Source organism: Polyodon spathula, chromosome 10 (genome assembly GCF_017654505.1).
Source record: "Polyodon spathula isolate WHYD16114869_AA chromosome 10, ASM1765450v1, whole genome shotgun sequence".
Taxonomy (NCBI): Eukaryota; Metazoa; Chordata; class Actinopteri; order Acipenseriformes; family Polyodontidae; genus Polyodon; species Polyodon spathula.
Window position 1 is genome coordinate 28,464,651 of NC_054543.1, and position 20,481 is coordinate 28,485,131.

Consider the following 20,481-nt stretch of genomic DNA (forward strand, 5'->3'; position numbering starts at 1 on the left):
CCTGTTCTCACAACACATGATCCTGAAACAATTATTTGCCGCAATGTTAGGGTAGACTTGTTCAGCGGGAACATGGGGGTCAATAAGGATTATCGTGAATAAACTCTTTTCTTAGTTCATGAAGGAATATTCATGTCTGTGTTTGTGCAAGTCCCCTGTGCTTTTGTATTCCTTTACATCCTTGTATCAGCTTATAGTTTGATACAAGTCTTGGTTCTGTGTTATCGGTGGTCTGTTTCTTCTCTATATGTTGAAAATAGTTTATTTTAAAATTTTTATTGTATTTATTTATTTTGTTGGTGGTACCAGTAACCTAAGGGAGGTTCTTGATTGTTGTGCTTTCACATCGGCATTTGTTGTTAATCATTGCTAGTTTGTGCTTTGTTCTTTTTGTTATTGATTTTTTTAACAAATCAAACCATATTTAATCCCCACATGGGTGAAATGTTGGACATTTTTCATTAGCATTTATAATATTTATAATAGAAGGAATGAACATCCACCAATATTCATCCATTAGTTAATAGGTTTTCCATGTTTCTACTCCTGCTTCTGTGGAATTGCCCCCCGTACAAATGCTACAGTAAACTATCATATTAACCTCTGACTAAATTGATATTGGAATTGATACTGCTATCTGTAAAAGAATATCAATAACTAATGTTTTGCTTATAATCTTAACGTTTTAGGCACCTGTCTGTTATTGATTTGGGAACCATTAAACATCTTTGCATTTATTTCGGTGTTGGATAAACATTTTATAGTTTTAGATTTCATACATTAGGGTAATTCCTTTTGCAATATAAAAATGTTTCTGGTTTTATTGTATTAAAAAAAAAAAAACTGTACAGCAGAAGGCCCATTGGGCCCATTATCATAATCATAAAACTGGAATAAAAGAAAATCTAAAAGACTTTACAGTATGAATAATATAAACTCAAACATAACATTGGTTTCAGGTGTCAGTTTTGTTAGATATCTAACAAGTACAGTTGCATTAATAGTACTATTAATCGTGTTTATCATTATTAAATCTGTTTTCTTACTGACTCTTGAGTAATACAACATTTATAGGTTGTACAGTGGCCCCCCATTTATGATAATATACATTTCAGTATCCATAGTTTTACTCTTCAAGCATGTCAAAGTAAAGTTTAGATTTCCAAGTAAATCTAAAGTCTATAACCTTTTCTCAATATTGACAGTCAAATTGTATGCATCATTTAATTTGCTAAACATTATTTGAAATAAAATGATTCCTCTTGTGCTAGTTGAACTACTTGGTGTCAATTGAATAAGCTACTTATAAGGTACCTACATACTGTAAATGATAGTATTGCGCAGCAAGCGGAAGGCAACAGATTGAGAGGTAACATCATTGAACTTATTGTATTAATGGTGACAGCGAGTGAATGAATCCTAGTCAACAATCTCCCTCCCGACCTGTTAGGGCACCATATAACAGGAACAGTGTGCCTCAGCCTGGATGGTTTGGCAGTTCATTCCAGGGTCAGTCAGAAGCAGGCCATCCAGGAAGTGTCGGAGTCACAATACCAGAAGTCATTGCCTCAATACGGTAGGCGATGTGTCTTTCATGGATTGGAGGATACATGATTGTACTTGCTACTGAAGGGGACATGACTGAGGGTATATCAGGGGATGTGGCAAAGCAATCTGTTCCTTTGTTATGGTTATGAAAGGACCAGTGAAGGAGTACTGTGTTATAAAGAAACCATGAGTTTATGTGTTTTTTTTTGTTTCTATGTTAAGCAGCCAGCAATGACATTCAACTCTTGACATTGTAATAAGCAGCCCTACATTGTATCCTAGGTTACAGCAGATGGTTAGACATCAAAAGATCAAATAACATTCAAACGTGGTTCTCTGTCGCTTCACAAACAGAATATCACCTGTTTTGTGTTGGCCAGTCAAAGTCTGATTATTGAGGCAATTGCTGGGTGTAGTACCTACTAGCTTGATCAAAAACGAAATTGAAATACTTGCACGAAAATATAATATGTTCAGTAGATGAGGAATGTGTGGGAGAAAACGTAAATCAGTTCATGAGTATTCAAAACAAAACAAATATCCCAAAGTATACAAAAAGCAAAAATAGCAGAGGTGGGTCTGTGGCAAAGTGCTGAGAAAGTGTTGACTGCTGATAGAACGGGATTGGAGACAGAGGTAATAATAATTGTAATAGTAATAGTTCAAATAGAAGCTCACCATGTTTGTTTAGTGTTAGTGGGGTTTTGTTTCATCTCTTTGTTTTGACTACCAGTGCCATGTCCTGTGTTTGTTTGTCTTGCAACCTTTTATTTTCTGTCTGTCTGTGCACTATTAAATGCTGAGCGAGACCATTCGCTCAACTCCACCAAACTCCACCTTCTTTGTTTATTTCCTGGTTCCTGTTTCTGGTCTAACGTCACCCACTCCAGCAGTCGTTGTGACAGGGTCATATAAGGCAGAGGATGTATAGCGCTGCAAATACTGTAGGTACATGTTTGCGCTGACAATAAAATAACATACTGAAAAATAAGCGACACATTAAACTAAAACAATAAAGTGAACTGAGAGGCAAGCAATCCATTCATGCGGCATTTACACATGTTTCAATGAAAAGATAGCGCAGAATGACTGTTAATGAGTTTGTCAGAGTGCTGTGCTTTGCTGGACAGCTCCTGTTTATTGCAGAGGTATGTATCTGTGACTTTCTGAGACAGTACTATCTGACCATCGGCTAGAACACTGCCTAACACCGACAATCTTAATCATAAATATTTGACAGAAAATGGTGATGCTTTAGTCGGTAAACTTATGGAACGCATTGATAGAAATGTCCAGTGTGATTTTTGACACATCTCCTGGTGGCTTGCACCACCCAGTTCTGTCAATTTTCTTTTTTTTTATGGTTTCAGGTTGAATAAACCTGGCTTCTTTTGTGCTTATGTTATGTTTTACCTTCTGTAGATACTATTTCCTTCAGCACAGCAATTGCCCAAACATTTGCAAAGTACCAGCTAACTTAAAAAAGTGGCTTGGACTTGCACAGATTCTGCTTCATCATACATGCCAGGCTCATTAAACTTAATTAGAAACCAGAACATCATATTCCACATGTAAAGTGTGTATACTGAGATTTTTTTCCCCCACAATGTTTACAGATGTTTAAATTAAAAATAATGTTTTACGATTTTATCCCTATTTTCATATGTGTAAAATAAACTCCCAGAAATAAAATTAAATTCCCAGAATTGTTTTTTAAAGATATGCGGAACACTACTTATAGGCTACTCATGACAATATGAATTAGTGGTATCATGCAATATTTGTTGCTAGTCCCTTGAAATTCGTATTGATGAGAATTCACTGTCCTCCTGTAAGTATCATAACATGTCTATGTGGCACCATTATCTATTTTGTGATAATTGTCAATAATAATAATAATAATAATAATAATAATAATAATAATAATAAATAATAATAATAATATAATAATAATAATAACTATTATTATTATTAAATGTAAAAATCATATAGTTTCAATTGAAAATAATCTTAACATATGTAATAACATATTTATTGACAATACTTACATGTGTAGAGCTGGATTAACATCACATTTACAAGGACTTCAAGATCTGTTTTAATATCAGACAGGACTATAACCAGTTAAGGGTGTTTCACTGAGTAATACTGAATGTTTATCTCTTGTTCTGTAATCATATGGTATTTTGGTGGTAATATTAACCAGGAAATTAACAGGATAATATATATATATATATATATATATATATATATATATATATATATATATATATATATATATATATATATATATATATATAGCAAAGTGTAAGCATAGCAAAGTGTAATAAAGCATGTTAAAGCATAGATAAGCACAGTAAAGCCCAGTTAGGTATGGTGAAGCATAAACAAAAAAAACAAGTGATAACAATACAGCACATTTGAATGGATAATAAGTAGGCCTATACCAATCTATACCCACTTATACCACAAAATGTTTATTTCTGTAAAGCAGTTTAATTAATGAACCAAAAGTATTTTCCAATTGTTTTGCAGTTCCTCATAACAAATCACACAGTCCCAGATTGTAAGGTATTTTCACAGGTTCTGTATTTCTTCATCCTGTTTAAAATAATTCTGCATTTTTTTTCCTTTCTGTTTTATTTCTTTTATCGGTTCATCCCTCCATCTTGGACCATCCTATCTTCACCCCTTCCTCTCCATGTCTTCTCATTTCTTCTGTTGCCACACTGCCTAACCCCCCAGAGTACAACGCTCGGATCAATGGCATCTGTCAAAGCATGAACCCTCGACCATCTCTCCATCGCCTCCGTTCTTACTCCTTCTCCGGTTTGTCCATTTCACCTCTCTGCTTGACTTTTCCCCACTGTTCTGGCATCTATCTCTTTCTGCTCTGTGCAACTTCCATCCTCTCTCTCTCTCTCCTAAACTCTTTTTCTAGCTATCTAGTCACTATATCAGACAAGTTAGATCTAAATTTAAATGTGTAATCAGGGATTGGATTCAAGAAAGTGAAGAATATATGGGCAGTGCTTGAGAATAGTTTGAAGGAATTATGTAAACACCTTGCAGACTTGTCACATCAATTCATGGTTGGCGTACACCCTATTGACAGTGTTATGTTATAAATGGTTGTATCCCACCCCTATACATATGACAGATTAGTAGAAATTAGGCACTCACAAAGAAATCTTGCATCTATATACCGCTTTATTTCATTGGCTGTTTTTTGAATAGTCAGATTTCCTATTTTTTCCTCTGTTGACCCCATTTTGCTAATACTTCCGTTGTCAGTACATTTAACCTTCATCCCAGTTCTATTTTGTGCTCTTGTCTCTGTTTCATCTCTTTATCTTCCTGTCTCTTCATGTTGTCTTTGTAATGTAGTTTAAATATTTTATTCGTTTTGCAATTGCTCCATCAGCATACTAAAGGAACAGAATATTTCTCAGATAGAATATTTTGTGGAATGACACTGATTTGAAGTTTTTTTTTTCTTGAGGAAGATCAGTAGTCATGCAGAGTTACAGTGCTGCTGGACAGCTCAAATGTTGGTGATTTTATGGCTCTTAATAAGCAATAGCATAAGAAATCAGATAGATTTTGTAATATATCTACACTTAATGTAGTTTTGATGCTATGTGGGGAGGTCAATTGTGGTTGATACAAAAAAAAAAAATGTGATGGAGAAGGATATGCAGGATAGTGTAGGTGCTAGAGTATACAAAAAAAAAAAAAAGCTAGACCAATGCAGTTAGTATCATAAAGATTGTTTCAAGGGCTTTTCAACAAAAATAGTTATTGCCAATTGAGCTGATCCTAATCCATTGTGATGTTATTCCTGCAAGGTAGTGTGACAATACAGAAGGCCAGTGCTGGATAGCTGAAATAATGGTGTTTTTAAATGGTTGCTTGCTGTTTATCACGCTACTGTAGTTACATAACTTGAACTCGCAATGGTGACTGCATAATGGGTTCCATCTCTAACTTTAGCTGTATTAAGAAATACACATTAATATCGCATGGTTTGAATGGGGGACTACGAAGCGAAATAACATCACTTCACTTACAAAATTATACATGACCTTCATACAACTTATTAACTGAAACATAAAAAATAAGGAATTATTATTATTGTTATATGATAATAATAATATTATTATTATCAGTATCAGTATCATCATCATCATCATCGTATCATTATAATAATATTATATAATAATTAGTGATACACATTGTCGGGGGGGGGGTGGGGGTTGGGTCACTTCACTTCTTCAAGTAGGCAAACTTTGCAATAAAAGATTTGTGTAACACCACAGGTACCTTTTATTTGTTTGTTGTGATTGAATTTTATCTTTTAAATAAATGTGGAGCTTATTTGATCTACTTGAGTTCTGATATATTTGTCTAAAAATAAGAACTGTTCCAATTATTACATCTAATTGTAAAAGGGTGACACCTCAGCACAGCATTGATACAGGTTCCCTTCACCTCTAACTAATTATTCTAGACCAGGCACGCAATATTCAAACTTTATTATTTATCTCTCAAAGGTTTCTAATGCCTATTGTATTATTTGCTTATTTCTATGAGTTATACACATGTATATCTATCTCCATATATTAACAGAACGAAAACAGTTCAATATTGTATATGTGAAGTACAGAAGTGGTGCTACACCCCTGGTTGCTTGTGATGCCATTACTGATAAAATACTGCCAGGTTTTCTTTAGGGTATTTTCTCTAACTTTCCTGCAAGGAGAAAGTGATTACAGAGGTCCAATGCTGGAGAGCTGAACTATATAAGTACTGTGACTTCTGAATCCTAGTATGGGCGCCTCTTTGGAAAACAGCAAGCATTCTCAAAAAAATCAAAAAATGCCTTAGACGTGCATAAATCTTGCACTTGGTACTGTAGCAGAACAATTGCCTTTTTTTTCCAGCAGAAACAGGCAAAAAAAATTGGAAAAAATTATAAGAAGCAAAAAAAGGAAACACTGTTTTCAGGAATTCAAAACTTGCAGAGTCAAACGCCTTCTTTCTTCCATATTCATTTCCCAGTATTTACAGAACAATGACAGTGAGACAGTGCTATCTTTCAAGGCTGGCAGCAGTAGGTTCTCTTTACTTTTTAAACTTTTAATTTGCTGATTAATTTAACATGTGAGGGAAGGACTGTACTGGAGACTGAAGCCTTTTGTCTGTCTGTCCACAAGTCAGGGATACTTAGTGTCCATAGAAGGTGAGGGCCTGACAGTTCAGGAAATTCAAACCTTCTCCTGTCTATTCACAGGGCCAGTATAGCACAGAAATGAATCAGGTGACTTTCAGAGAAAAGGGGGCTGAGTTGGGAGTTCTGATTTTGCTGGTTAGCCACTGTAATGTGAAACTGTTGTGCGCAGTCAATACAAAGGGAGATTGAAAGGGAGAGCCAGCAAGGAGTGTGTGTGTGTGTGTGTGTGTGTTTGTGTTTGAAACTTTTTTACTTTTGCCTCCCTTATATTTCTGCTTTGTCAATTGACATGAGCTCCTTCCATCCTGGGATTACCTGCTTAACGAGCTGCGGCGAATTAGTGATCCACATTGTCATAGCAACACAGCCTAATGTTTGACATCTACAGCTGGAAACTGGCAATATTTTCTGACATCCGGTTTGTGTGTTTCACAGCCCTGTTCAGTGCACCATGGGAGGATTGGCTATTAAAGTGAACAAAAGAAGATTTTAAATAGCACAAACTTGTTTTCATTGTATTTTGATTGCTTTTTATTTATAGCAAACATAAGGCCCTGTTTTGAAGAAAGTACAAGGCAAAGGCAAATTTTCATCAACACCATGGTGGTCTGAAACTACTCAGAAGAATCATTTAACTATCGATAAAGCTTTTGCTTAATAGTTTCATAACTGTTGCAATGGTTGTATTCTTTTCAGTATATTTGCCTTTGCTTTGCTTGCTTCACTAAAGCCAGTAAAATGCCATTTCCTCCCTTTCCATTATTAAGATGTTTGCAGTTGCTTGTGGTTGTGTTACTGAAATATTGTGTTTTAATCCATATAGTTGACTTTCAGCTGCATTTGCTCAGCTATTCAATGCTAAGTTTCCTGTCATTGCTTGATTTCCTTTTTTTAGAAAGTCATGTACTTCACTTGCTTTAGAATATGTAATTACAGTGCACTCCATTTATAAGAATTGGTGATATAAGACTCAATCGTATATAGTGATCAAAACTGGGACAAAATAATTTGTATACCAACCAATGTAAAAGCATCTGCTTATAAGAATCAAGCAATCCACTTATAAGAATCATTTCGGGGCAAACTGACTGCATGTAGTACGATAGTACGATATTGTATCAAGTGCAATGACACGTATAAACAATAAAGCTGTTTTTGAATTTCAATTTAATCACATCTCACGCGATTAGGCATGTACGCAGCGTTTATACTGTATAATCCCTGGTCCGCAGCAACTCCCAGTAGAAAAGCACGTCGTGCAGTTTATGACATGGCAGGAAAAAGCAAGATGAGCGACTGCATTGTACAGGTATTTTTTGTGTTCTCTGTTAGTGAAAATTTGTTTTAATAAAGTGAATACGCATTCATTGAATACATACTGAGTACAGCACTGTTATTGTGTGATATGCATGCAGAAGGGGGATTGCGTAGCAGCGTGGTGAGGTGAGGATTGTGGAGTTTTGCATCTGAAAAACAGATTTTCTTCGCAACTGAAGAAAAAGCAAGCCACAGGTGCTTAAATGCAGTGGTAGTCGTGACAGTAAAATACTGTACTGTATTGTCATTTTAATTCAAAGGCCATTACATGTAACAACACACAGCAATTAAACTAGGCACCCTTACGGGACATTCGCTTCAAAAGTATATTGTAGAAAAATAGGATTCTGCAGCCTTGAGTAAACATAATCGTGATCATATAACAAGTTGCTTACCCACACTGACTTGTTTGGATATATTGTGCTCAGTGATTGAGCACCATTAACATGTTTATACTGTATTTAAACTGCTGATGCGTGGAGCCATGCTTTTGCTAATGGTATTCATATCGGTCTGCTTTTAAGAATCAACCGCTTATAAGGATCAAATCATTTGGAACTGATGTGGTTCTTGTAAACGGAGTGCACTGTACAGCCTTCCATGCTTTTCTTGAAATGGGAAATCAGTTGCAGTTGACAGGCAGCTAGCATTCCACAGTGCAGAGGGAATTAAGTTGAACAGCAGGAGAAAAATGCAAAATGTTAGGAAGCAACATTTATTCAGAACAAAAGTAAATAAACATGGGAAAGGCATTTGAAAATATTTACTGTGTAATATGTACAAAATACAGAAAAATTACTTTTACCACAAACTGCAGTTGTAGAAGTGGATATATGGACTGTACTGTGTAAAGACTGAAAGGACCAGGTTATCCATGAACAGCATAGCTACCCAACAAGGCCCAGATGCCTAAACAGTACACCCTGCTTAAGTGGTGATCGATGCAACACAATGCTTATCATACCTCTAATTGATAAGAGGTAGCTCAACTTGCTATGTTGGAGTAAGAAAACTAACCCTTATACAAGTTTACTGCTGTATACAGTTAAAAGTAAAGGAAAACTTAATGAACGCATTATAAAACATACAGTAAAGCATGATAAATAACAGAAAAGTACTGTAAACCACAACAAATGCATAGAACACAAAAATGAGAGTGCAGGTAGCTGTGTCTTGCTCTTGCCATGGTAAGCATTCACAAGGTATTCCCAAACAACACAGCGGTATCCCCACACACTGTGCTGGTGAGGCCTGGCACTGTAGATGGAATAAGTTTGCTTTACTCTTCTTCGTTATTCGTGTTTTCAGTACCAGTGCAGCATATTATGTTTTTTATGCACACTTTCTGATCCAACAACAGGGGATATCATTCAGTGTCATTACTTGGACAACAAAAAGTTTTAAAATAGTAAATACTCTATACAGTGTTAGCATGTGTCACTAAACCTGTGATAGACACACTGGGCTAAATACTCCAATCTATTTACTCCAAATTAAAGCAAAAAGCAAAAAAAACCCACACCTAATAAAGTTACAAAACCAGGAATAAACAATTCTGACATTTAATGCTGGGAGTTATATGTAGTCTTCATTTGTTTCTTGTTACCGTTAGAATCATATTGAGAGGTATATCACAACATGAGACAAAAACCTGAACTGTCCCAGTGAAAACTTAGTAGAGGTTGCACCGAATTGTTTAAAAAAAATTCCAAGCAAATTCAAATGTTGTGCACACACCGCATTGCTGCCAGGCTCCATTTTTGGTAAGATAAAACAGAGTTTAGAGGTTTTGCACTTTTATGGTAAAAGGTAGCATGGCCCTGTTTTGCTTTAGAAAGTGTCATGTTTACATGCTCTGGCATTTAGCTGTCAGCTTTGAGTAAACAGGCCTGCTATGCTCAGAGGCTGTCACAGCTGTGAATATTTCACTTCTCAGGGGCTGTGAGTCAGCTCGGTGTGAAATGCCTGGATCTTGTTAATGTTTCTGACGCTGATTTTCCTAGCTCTAGAACTAAAACTCCCACCCTTCAGTGGTGCATGTGCGTGTTTAGATAGTTACGTCTGTGTATATTTTGATCTGTGTGCATGTGTGCTTATGCGGGTGTTGGGGCTGGGGGGGGGTTGCATGTGTATTGCTGGGTGTGGTGTTCTTTTGTACATGTATATTTTTCATTTGAGTGCTTTGAGTTTGGTGTCTCAATCATTCTGGTTACTGTCTCAACATATTCTACTATATGACTACAGGGCTGGATTCAGAAAGCATTGTGCCCTTACTTTACAGGCAATATATTTTATATAAGTGTATTATAGTGTTATTCATAAAACTATAAAGATAGTTCACCATTTTCCCCCATCTTCCCCTCTGAATTTTATCAGGCTATAAATGTTTATGGGGATTTTTCATAGTGTTTTAGATTGTTCAATGCGCTGTACTAAATTAGAAATAGTGACTTGGATTAATTAATTTTGGATTTTATAAACTTCAAATAGTTCTTCTTTTATCAGTCTAGGTTTAATTCTCTTAACCTGTCCATCAAGTCCAGGGATTAGTTTGGTGACCCTTCTCCCTTAAAATCAAGTTATTTTATTCAGATAGGATCAACCTCACAGAAGGCAACTACATTACATATTGAGTAAAAATGTGCACCATATGCTTTGAAATGAACATGCTTCCATCTCTTTAATACATTATGTTCTCGTGCTTGTTGTTGTTTTCATTTGTATGTGCAACAGTAAAGATAGGTACCCTCCACATATGGGTCCTCAAACCGTTCCCTGTTGTGTTCTTTAGGTGTAAGATCCCGCGGAATGTCTCCTGAGGAATCGTCTGCTCCTGTGAGGCGTCGAACGACCAGCGAGGGACAGTATGAGAACAGGCAGGATACAGGCTCCGGCCACGGCAGCACTGTCCGCTCCCCGATTCGCTGCGTCTCTCCCGAGGTGGTGAACTCCATTGCTGCTAACCCGGGGGGAAGACCAAAGGAGGTACACACTCGTCAGCGTAACTGAACACAAACGAAACTACATTGATGATGAAAACATTTCTCTACTTGAATTAATTTTCTTATTAGATAATCTCTGTTAAGTTTAAAAACAGATTCATAGTTTATATGAGTGCATTACATTGAGAAGACACTTGCAAAGCTTTGCATTATAAATGGCAGCATGGACACAACATTTTCGATATGGTACCCCGCTACTTGATTGTAGCGTATGTGTTGGTTCCTACTATTGTGTTAACATTGTCATGTTAAAACTGTTTTATCATTCTATCAATGGCTATCATTATAGTGGCTCTTGCCCTACCATATAGATGTACACTTTGTTTTTACCAAATACATTGTTTTGGTCACTGCTTGTGAATTTTGGTAATGGCTCTGCTAGGTTAATATACTAGTATTATAATGGTAGCCCAACGGAATTCAGTACAAAACCAACTTAATGATAATGCTAATTGCTTACTATCTCTCTCTTTCTGTCTGAAGCTTCACATGCACAGTTATCGAGAAGCATTTGAAGAAATGGACGGGGCTCCTCTAAGTCCCACGGCCAGTAGTGGTGGTGAGGTTTTCCCCCAAACCCCAGCTTTTCCCGTCTCACCTCAAACCCCTTACTACAACCTGAGTAAGTTCACCCTTCCTGGAGGTAGAGGGTGCTATTCAAAAACAGGCAGTTAGTAAAACTGGGCAAATACTGTCTGTTTCCTACATTGTTTTGAAATGAACATAAAAACCCTTCACTGTAGTTTATACTGTAGTAGTATATATTATTGAAGTTTCTTCTTCTCCTTCTTGCCTCTTGGGATTTTAAATGCAGGTTCTTCAATAAATGGATATAATAGATATCAAATTTGGAAACACTTGAGTAATTGCATACCAGTAAAAGCGTAATAATTACAATTTTTCATTTTGAACCCCAATACATACATTTAACATGAATAGGGGCGGCTTGTTTGAGAATAGATACAGAGTCGCTAATGTCAATATGTGTTTTATGCACATTAATATAAATCCAGGTTTACTGATATTTGAACTATAGTTACTGTAGGGTTCATCAAATGCCATTTAATTTTTCCTTTGGTTAGCTGGAAAGCTTTTAATATAGTGCTGCAGTAGTTAAATATCTAGATATTGTACTGTATGTACCTCATGATTTCTTTTTAAGCAAATGTAACTGTTTTAAATGTAGGAGATGTCATTTTTCATATGTTTTCTTAATGACTTCAGTCTTCTCTCTTTCGGTGGTGGGTTTTTATGCTTCTTTGCCATTTCAGCGGCAGTGTTAAAACTGCACTTTAACTTAAATATATGTCTATTAGCCAATAATTCTTACCCATTTGAATCTGACCTGTGAGGATATTCCAGTGAGTGAGGCATAGCTTTTGGTGTTGGAGCAGAGAGCCTTTAGAAGGAGGACAGGATTGTGTTAAAGCACAATACAACAAAGAAGGGGATGCATGAAGCAGCCTTGCTCTTATACAAGTTAACTGCTATACAGGTATATCATAGTGGTAGCATGGTAAACCACAAGCAAGGATGGTAAAGCACTAAATGCATGGCACAAGACTGGAAATACGTTACAAATTACCGTGCAAATTTGCATCAATATATGCCAACTTAATGGAGATGGAAGAAATATTGTACAATGATCCTGATAAGGTGACACATTTTAATGCCATGGGTATATCAAATTATGAAACTGATACCACTGTTGCACTATTGTGCCGTTGTTGCTGCCCTTGTTTTTGTCATTTTGTAGAGATTATTTTCCAGAATATTGCTATCATTGCTCTACAGAGCTATTGTCATTGAATAGTCATAAAAACATTTGGTAAGAGAGAGCAAAGTGTCCAGGTAGAATGTAACTGGGATGGGTAGCAGGCTTATATCACATACATAGCAGAGTGCATTGTATAGCAGGTTGAATTAAAGTAAAACCACAGTGCTAACAGTGCAATTGTTAATGTAGTTAAATCACCAGAATGTCATTAGATTGAAACTACTGCACATTTTTACAAAGAAATTCTCAATAACCGCTCATATTGGCTAATAGACATAACATTCTTCAACCTTCAGATTCATAGGAATTCCTTCTCTGTGTTTTTTCTTTCATGAAAGTCTCTGTTCTATCTCTTCTGTGGACTTCTAGAATATGCCTGGCTGTACAGTTTATTTAGTTTTTTGTCTAAATAAACCAACGCAGATTTCTTGAGAAATCACTATATGGGCGTTGAAATTGCTGTGAAAATGAAAATCCTCCTAGAATTTACTGCAGAAAAATGTCATTAAAAGAAAGCTGCTTAGACTTGCTAATATGCAAGAAAGATACCAGTAAATTACTCTGTCTGACTGAAAACAAAGGTGTCTGTCCAATTGATATCAAAAACTGACTTCAATGGTGATATTAAAATAGAAACCTTTCAGTACCAAGGTTATGAAAATTGAATAATCTTACAATCTTATAGTTCATATTACACCAGGAAGTCAATAGAAGATTTCCAATATACATACTATTTATGACTAAACCATATATCTCTAATCTTTCCTAAATGTACACATTGAATAATAGTGGTTATATTGGGTATTACCCTTAGAAATTCTGACGGTATATTATAATAAAAGAAAAATACCCAAACGATTAAAACAAGATCCTGTGTGCTGCAAAATAAGTCGCTACTATACCTGTTGGTATGTACAGAGTAAAAAGGTTTACACAACCCTCTAGTGACAATATGCCTAATCAGCATTCATTCTTTCATGAGGTTTTAGAACATTTTGCCACTCTTACGCAAACTTTGAAACAACCCCTGGGGGTCAGTGCCAAGGCAGTCACTGAGCCTTTGAGACCCAGTCGATTCTCTAGCTTCAGCTGTAAAGGACAGACCCAAGACTTTGCATTGTCATCCCTATTGAATTACAAGTTATGCACCTTTTATCAAGTTCCTGTCACTATGTGACAAAAAAGTTAAACTCAGTAGTTGTTTGTAATTAAGTGCATCTTTGCACTGGACAGAGTCTTTTTTGAAAACAAAAACCTGAGAGGAACTGAACATAGACAAAATGAATTCAACATTTGTTTTTGCGGCTCCCTCCTCCTGCAGTGAAGCGCGGGTATTTTCAGGAACCCATCTAAAACAACACAAATGCTGTTAAGTTTTGTGGCATTTGTTTGCAAAACAAAGAATTGATTGGGATTCTTTGGTAAGTGGAGGATGCATGAAACAGCTACTCCCTGTCCTTCATTTGTCCTCCCTCCTCCCAAACCTCCTCGCATGTTTCATGTCTGATGTTGCATGCAGATGGAAAGTAAGACAGTTTCCGATTACGGAGAGATTATTGAATTAAACCTAAACCTAACTGTTTGAAAGTCTATGTTCTAAGAGACCCTGTCAAGCAGAAAGCTTTGGAGTGAGTGTGAATTGTGATGAATGTATCTGCATGACACATTGTGCCAAAGCAATAATAACAGCGAATAGTCTGAAACAGGTGCATTGCATGTTCAAGTCACAGAGCATGTTCAACGGCAAAACTGTTATAAACAGTCACCGTGCGTAATGTACTGTACACACCAATAGAGATGGCTTGGCTTAACAGTGGTAGCACTAGCTTAATTACTGCATTGTGTCTTTGTTGTAAAAATTACAATACAGTAATTACGTTAATTTCATACAGTTACCCGTATTAAAACAAGCCCCTCTATATGATACGGGTTGATTGGTGGGTAGGTTGTTGACCTTTGTGTTTTATCCCCCTTCCCTCCTCCTCCTTCCCCCAAGCTCGCTCACCCCCTGGCCTCACGAAAACTCCCCTGTCAGCCCTGGGACTAAAGCCCCACAACCCAGCTGAGATCCTACTGCAGCAATCTGGACAAGGTGAGTGTAACATGATGAGCAACCCCACTGCCATCTCCCCACATGGTATGATTGATAAATACTATCGTTTCATGCATTTTATACAACAGGAGTTTGAAAGATGCACAACAGGCATTACCTTTTCATCAGAGCTCATGTTGGAATCTATCTTTGCCTTCATTCAGATTTAAAAACAGAATAACTGGGAGAATCACATTGGTGAGCAGAATCTGTGATTCATATAAAGTATTTCCCCTAATGCAGCTTTTTAATTCAAGTATATTTTCTGTTCCGTATAGGAACTTGTTAAAAAAAAAAAATACTGCATGAAAGTGCGTGTAGAACTGTGTTTAATACACTCTTGTCTGCTATTTGGTTATTCTCATTCGTGGAATAAACGGATTACTCCACGAATGTTCACTGAATGTCCTCTATGTGTATACTGTCATAAAACGTGTTGTAGGTAGACATTTCCAAGCAATTTATGATTTCTGATATGCAATATATGCGATGGAGAAAAAATATATAATTGGTGGATGACTCCCTGCATATAATATATACCAAAAAAATACCACTCTACTATACAAAACAGTGAGTTGTTAAACCTTTCTTTTAAAACTAATTTAAATTAAATAAACTCAAGTGCTGCTCTTTGTGTATTTGCCTTGGCCAAGTTGCTGTGTACTCAGGATCAGTTCAATTGCAGACATACCGCCAGTGCTTGGAACTTTGTGGTTCTTAATGTTTTATTAACAGACTGTGTTCTAATACCCGTGAGGGATGTCAAGTTGGTGACGCAGTTTTCTGTGGTTATTTATGTGGTATGAACTATAAACATGAAGGACTACTTTGGGGTAAACTGACCAAAATTTGTGAGTAATTTACATGTCTGACTTGGAGCATTGCCCAGTTTCAACACTAAAGTTTCAATTCACATTACGAGGTCGGTATGGCTAAGAGACAAACATAATAATTGGTCAGCCATTTCCATCATTTATTATTATTGTGGATTGGTTCTTATGTCCAGTAAAGGACCATGGACCATATTTGCAAAGAGTTTACTACAGTCTTTAGTGAACTCCTATTTTCTGAAAGAAGAACACCTATCGACTTTACAAAACTATCAAACATATAAGTAGTGTAATTGTAGGTGTCACTCTCAGGTTGTTTGCTTTTCAGTTTTGTACATTTCTGTGTAATGTTGTTCATCAGTGTTTGCCAGATTTCAGTTCTGTGTGTGGTTGACCGGTCTGTTTGAAAGTGTGGGGTTCCGAACTTTGTAGTTCTACTATATTTGCATTCCCCCCAATAAAAAAATATTTATTTTTGGTTTGCTAAGTTTATTTGGCGTGATTTCCTTTGCTGAGGAAAGAGCTTTGAGAATTTATCCTAATAACAGTAAACACACCATTAAGACCACTGATATTATAAGCACCTTGTAAAGTGCAATATTGGTGACAGAAGGTCTTATTGTTGCAATGGGTTTGGGAGAAACCTTTTTTTTCTGAAAGACTTCCTAATTTTTTCTCTTTTCCCTTCTTTCAATTCATTTTCTTGTCCTCCATCTTGTCCCTCTAACTACAAACCAAAATACTGTCTGTAACTTTCACGTCTCATTTTACTTCCTGTCCTTTATCTGTCCTTCACTCATTATCACCCCTTCCCATCCCTCTTATGCTGTCAGATGCAGAAACTAGCCCTTTACATGAAACTGAGGAAGGTAAGAGACTCTCTGGGTGACATTGCACTTGGTTCACTGAGGTTCTGAGTGACTAGTCTGTGTCACGTGGCTCTCTAGGAATTCTGGCCCAACGCTTGGCTTGAATTCTGTCATTTTTTCAACCTCAAGTACCTCAGGTACGATAACCAGGGCTTTATTTGTAGTTTTTATTTCATCTCTCTTTAGTGTAACATCATGCTGACATGTACATTTTTGGTTTTGTTTTTATAACCTGTAGCATTGGAAGATGGGAGATGATACAAGAACCATACAGCTCAGTGTGAAAATGATATTAAACTATGCCTAACATATAAAACATTTGATTCTCTTTGAATTGACTACTTCTATTAAAAAATGATTGGGTGTACTGCATAGTATTGCATAGTATGGTACATTTCTAGAATAAATCCTGAACACTGCAACATTTGTATATGAGACATTCCTCAAGTTTAGCCAAAGAAACAGTAAAGAACATGGGTTGTTCCCAGTTCTTATCTCTCAATCTCTACCTGAGAACCTGAAATGGATACTGGAGGGAAAACAAAGCAACAAGTGTGGTGCTGTGAAACAGAAGGCTCAACTATTAATGAACTATTGGAGCATGAAGAATGAATGCAGGAACTGACATGAACAGATTTGTAGACATTAGCCTTCTACTCCATGCATACTTCTCTGTTAATACCCTATTCACACTACCTATATAATGTGCAGCAGAAATGTCTTGAAATGACATGAATCACATGCTCTGTGTTGATCATGCATTTTTAGGTAGTGGATAGTATGTACATGTGGCGTCTGTAAGATTTTCCTTAAGAAACCTGCAAGTAAAAAATACAGCCTAACAATCAAATGTCCTAGTACTCAAGCAAATCAGTCATTGTTAAACCACAAGTTCCAATGAAACAATCATGATCAACAAAATCTTGGTTTACCAAAAGTTTAAGGTTCTACCCTAAATAAATTTTAGCAGAGCAATTAGCAGACCATAGCATTGTCGGCAATATCAACAAGTTGGACTGAACAAATACTGACCATAATACAGTAGTACAGTAGTACTGATTCTGATATTGTTTCATACCATTGTGAAATGGGTATTGTGACTGATTTCTTTATGGTATCCTGATTTCTTTGCTGTGTTTTCACAGAACCCAGGAGTTACGTGGAGTCTGTCGCCCGGACTGCCACAGGGGGAGGTGGCCAGCAGAGCTCGCCAGTGCCAGTGAGCTACAGTCCTGAGAGGCATGCAGCCCCATCCCATGCCTTCACCTCCCCCTTGTCCACCAGCAGCCCCATCCACAGTGTTGACTGGTGAGCTCTAGGCTTCTTGAGGTCACTAGACTAATGCTGTGACAATCCATTGAGTTTGTTCCCACACAAGGATCCATATAAGACACATTGTCTATTTTACTTACACTTGTTTATCAATGTGTTATTTATCTGCAAAAATGAGGAGTTCTGGGATAGATTAAAATTTAAATGGCTTTCTGAATATACTTAGCTTATTTATTACAGGGAGATAAAACTCATAATTATTGGTAATGTTTAACTTAACATAGTGTAAAAAAATGTAAATTGGTCATATATATATATATATATATATATATATATATATATATATATAATATATATAATATATATTATATCATAGTATAGATATATCCCATATAAAAGATACTCTGTATATACTATCTTTATATTTGTGTGTATATATAACCATAAAAAGTCACATCCCATTCCAAATATGAGCAAAACACATTGAAAATTTATTTCTCAGTGTAAAGAAAATGTAATGTACATTCTTTATGCAGTGTTCAGCTAAAGTGTACATAAGACTAAACCAGGGAAAATGTAATAAACAGATACTGATTACTTTATATTTTTTATAATGCGTGTATCATATAATATAGCCAAAGCCAAGTTTTAGTCCAGACTTACTCCCCCCATTTTCATTTATTATACTTTTCCTGATCTTCAACTGCTGTTTGTGAGCCCTCCAAGACAATGGCAAGATTGAAACCTTTTATTTAAAACACCAACCCAAGTCAACAGTGGAAGTAAACTGGAAAGCAGTGTCAAGATGCAGTTTATTTATTTCCCCTGGAAAGGTGCACAGTGGGACAGTCTCTCAATTTCTGGAGAGTCTCCTGGCAGACATCAACTTTATTTAATATGTCTTAACAAGCAAGTACTAGCAGACATCATAAAACATCTTTACAATAAATCATAAAGAAACTGCCTACAAATTAATGTAAATCAGAGGTCTGAAGTGCAAAGATACTTCTATCAATCTTCAAATACTGTAACTGCAAATTGATTGTAAAACAACTACAGTTAATATACAGTACAACAACTTTACAGCAAAGCTGCATTTAAGTCAACCACTGTCCAGATCTTAGACCCCCATGTCTCTTATGGTATTAGACTGACCAGTTATTTCATCCTAAATGCGTGCAAGAAGGAAATTTAAGATAAAGACTTACACATGTTTAAGTTACATACTCAATTATGTACTTTTCAATCGCCCCTGCTTTGAAAAATAGCTTGTTCCATTGAGTAGTTTTCTTGAATCTTCTTGAATTATTTGTTTAGTTGTCCTACACAGACTTAATGATTTGTAAATAGGTTTTCAACCATTAGAGCTTTTTTAACACTGGTGTTTTATTTTACTCTCTTTATCTTTCTCTGACAGCAATTATCCCTCTGCTGACAGCAGTGTACGGATGGGCACCCCCACAAACCCAACGGTCGACACGAGTTTCCGCTCTCAACCATCAGAGAGCACCTACCGCACACCAACTCCTTCCTATCCAGGAATGGGCGGCGTGCCGGGCAGCTACGTGGGTCCTGACTACAGCCCCTACCAGTCTGAGGGTCCTCAGGTTAGCGTAATGGGTGTCCACAATGTGCCTGGGAGCCCCCACACTCTCCACCGAACAGTGGCCACTAACACACCTCCAAGCCCAGCCCTGGCAAGAAGGATGGTCAACCAGGGGAGCCCAGCTATGGGACGCCACGTGGTCGCTGCAAACAGTAGTGAACCTGGCACTCCAAACAGTCCCATACTCGGCAGGCATCCAGTGGTGACACAAATGACCCCAGGAAGCTCAAGTCTGGAGAGACACATCATGTACGGTTATTCCAGTCCAGACGAGAGGCATGGCACACTGTCACGGCAAAGCAGCTCGTCTGGATACCACCCCCCCTCAACACCAACCTTCCCCATCACCCCGGCTGGCTATGCAGAAAGCACGGGGCTCAGCCAGGGCAGCCCAGCCCCTCAACCTGTGCTCCCAGAGAAGAGACGCATGTCCAGTGGGGAGCGCACCAACGGCGTGTTGTCCTACGATACTCTGAATGGAAAGATGTCCTCGCCAGTTTCCAGTGGGGGTAGCACGCCCAGCACAGCATTCTCCCACACTTTGCCAGACTTTTCCAAGCTCACTATGTATGGTAAGGACCATGGTTGGTGTGAATGTCAAATTGCTGATGTAGACTTAAGTTATGCAATATATAATTCAATTTTGTGTCATAATCCCCCCCCCCCCAAGTGAATGGGACGTTAACAAGCAGGTCAATGGAGCAGACACATGATCATAAAAAAGATTACAGCACCAGAGAAACCAAACTCCATTCCTTTTTTAACATTTGCTTTTATTGTCAACTCTTTACAGATGGAAGCCCGGAGACCAGGGCCAATGTGAAGTTTGTGCAGGATACGTCCAAGTTCTGGTACAAGCCTGAAATCTCCCGTGAGCAAGGTGAATTATAAGGTTTCAGATATGGGACACTGCCATGGCAGTGTAGCCTACCAAG

The 20,481-nt window shown here is 37.2% G+C and overlaps 1 protein-coding gene across 10 annotated transcripts in view; it reads left to right on the plus strand.

Annotated features, from left to right (window-relative positions):
- LOC121322053 (tensin-like) overlaps positions 1 to 20,481 on the plus strand; it is a 309,001-nt gene that overhangs the window by 272,639 nt on the left and 15,881 nt on the right. For 6 of the 10 annotated variants that reach the window (XM_041261524.1, XM_041261522.1, XM_041261523.1 and 3 more), the window contains 8 exons: positions 4,294 to 4,377; positions 10,890 to 11,083; positions 11,584 to 11,722; positions 14,874 to 14,969; positions 16,633 to 16,668; positions 17,814 to 17,976; positions 19,358 to 20,118; positions 20,340 to 20,426. In XM_041261524.1, the coding sequence (XP_041117458.1) occupies positions 4,294 to 4,377; positions 10,890 to 11,083; positions 11,584 to 11,722; positions 14,874 to 14,969; positions 16,633 to 16,668; positions 17,814 to 17,976; positions 19,358 to 20,118; positions 20,340 to 20,426 (1,560 nt within the window). The remainder of the gene's footprint in view (positions 1 to 4,293; positions 4,378 to 10,889; positions 11,084 to 11,583; positions 11,723 to 14,873; positions 14,970 to 16,632; positions 16,669 to 17,813; positions 17,977 to 19,357; positions 20,119 to 20,339; positions 20,427 to 20,481) is intronic. The other 4 variants (XM_041261526.1, XM_041261525.1, XM_041261527.1 and 1 more) reach the window with 4 other exon arrangements.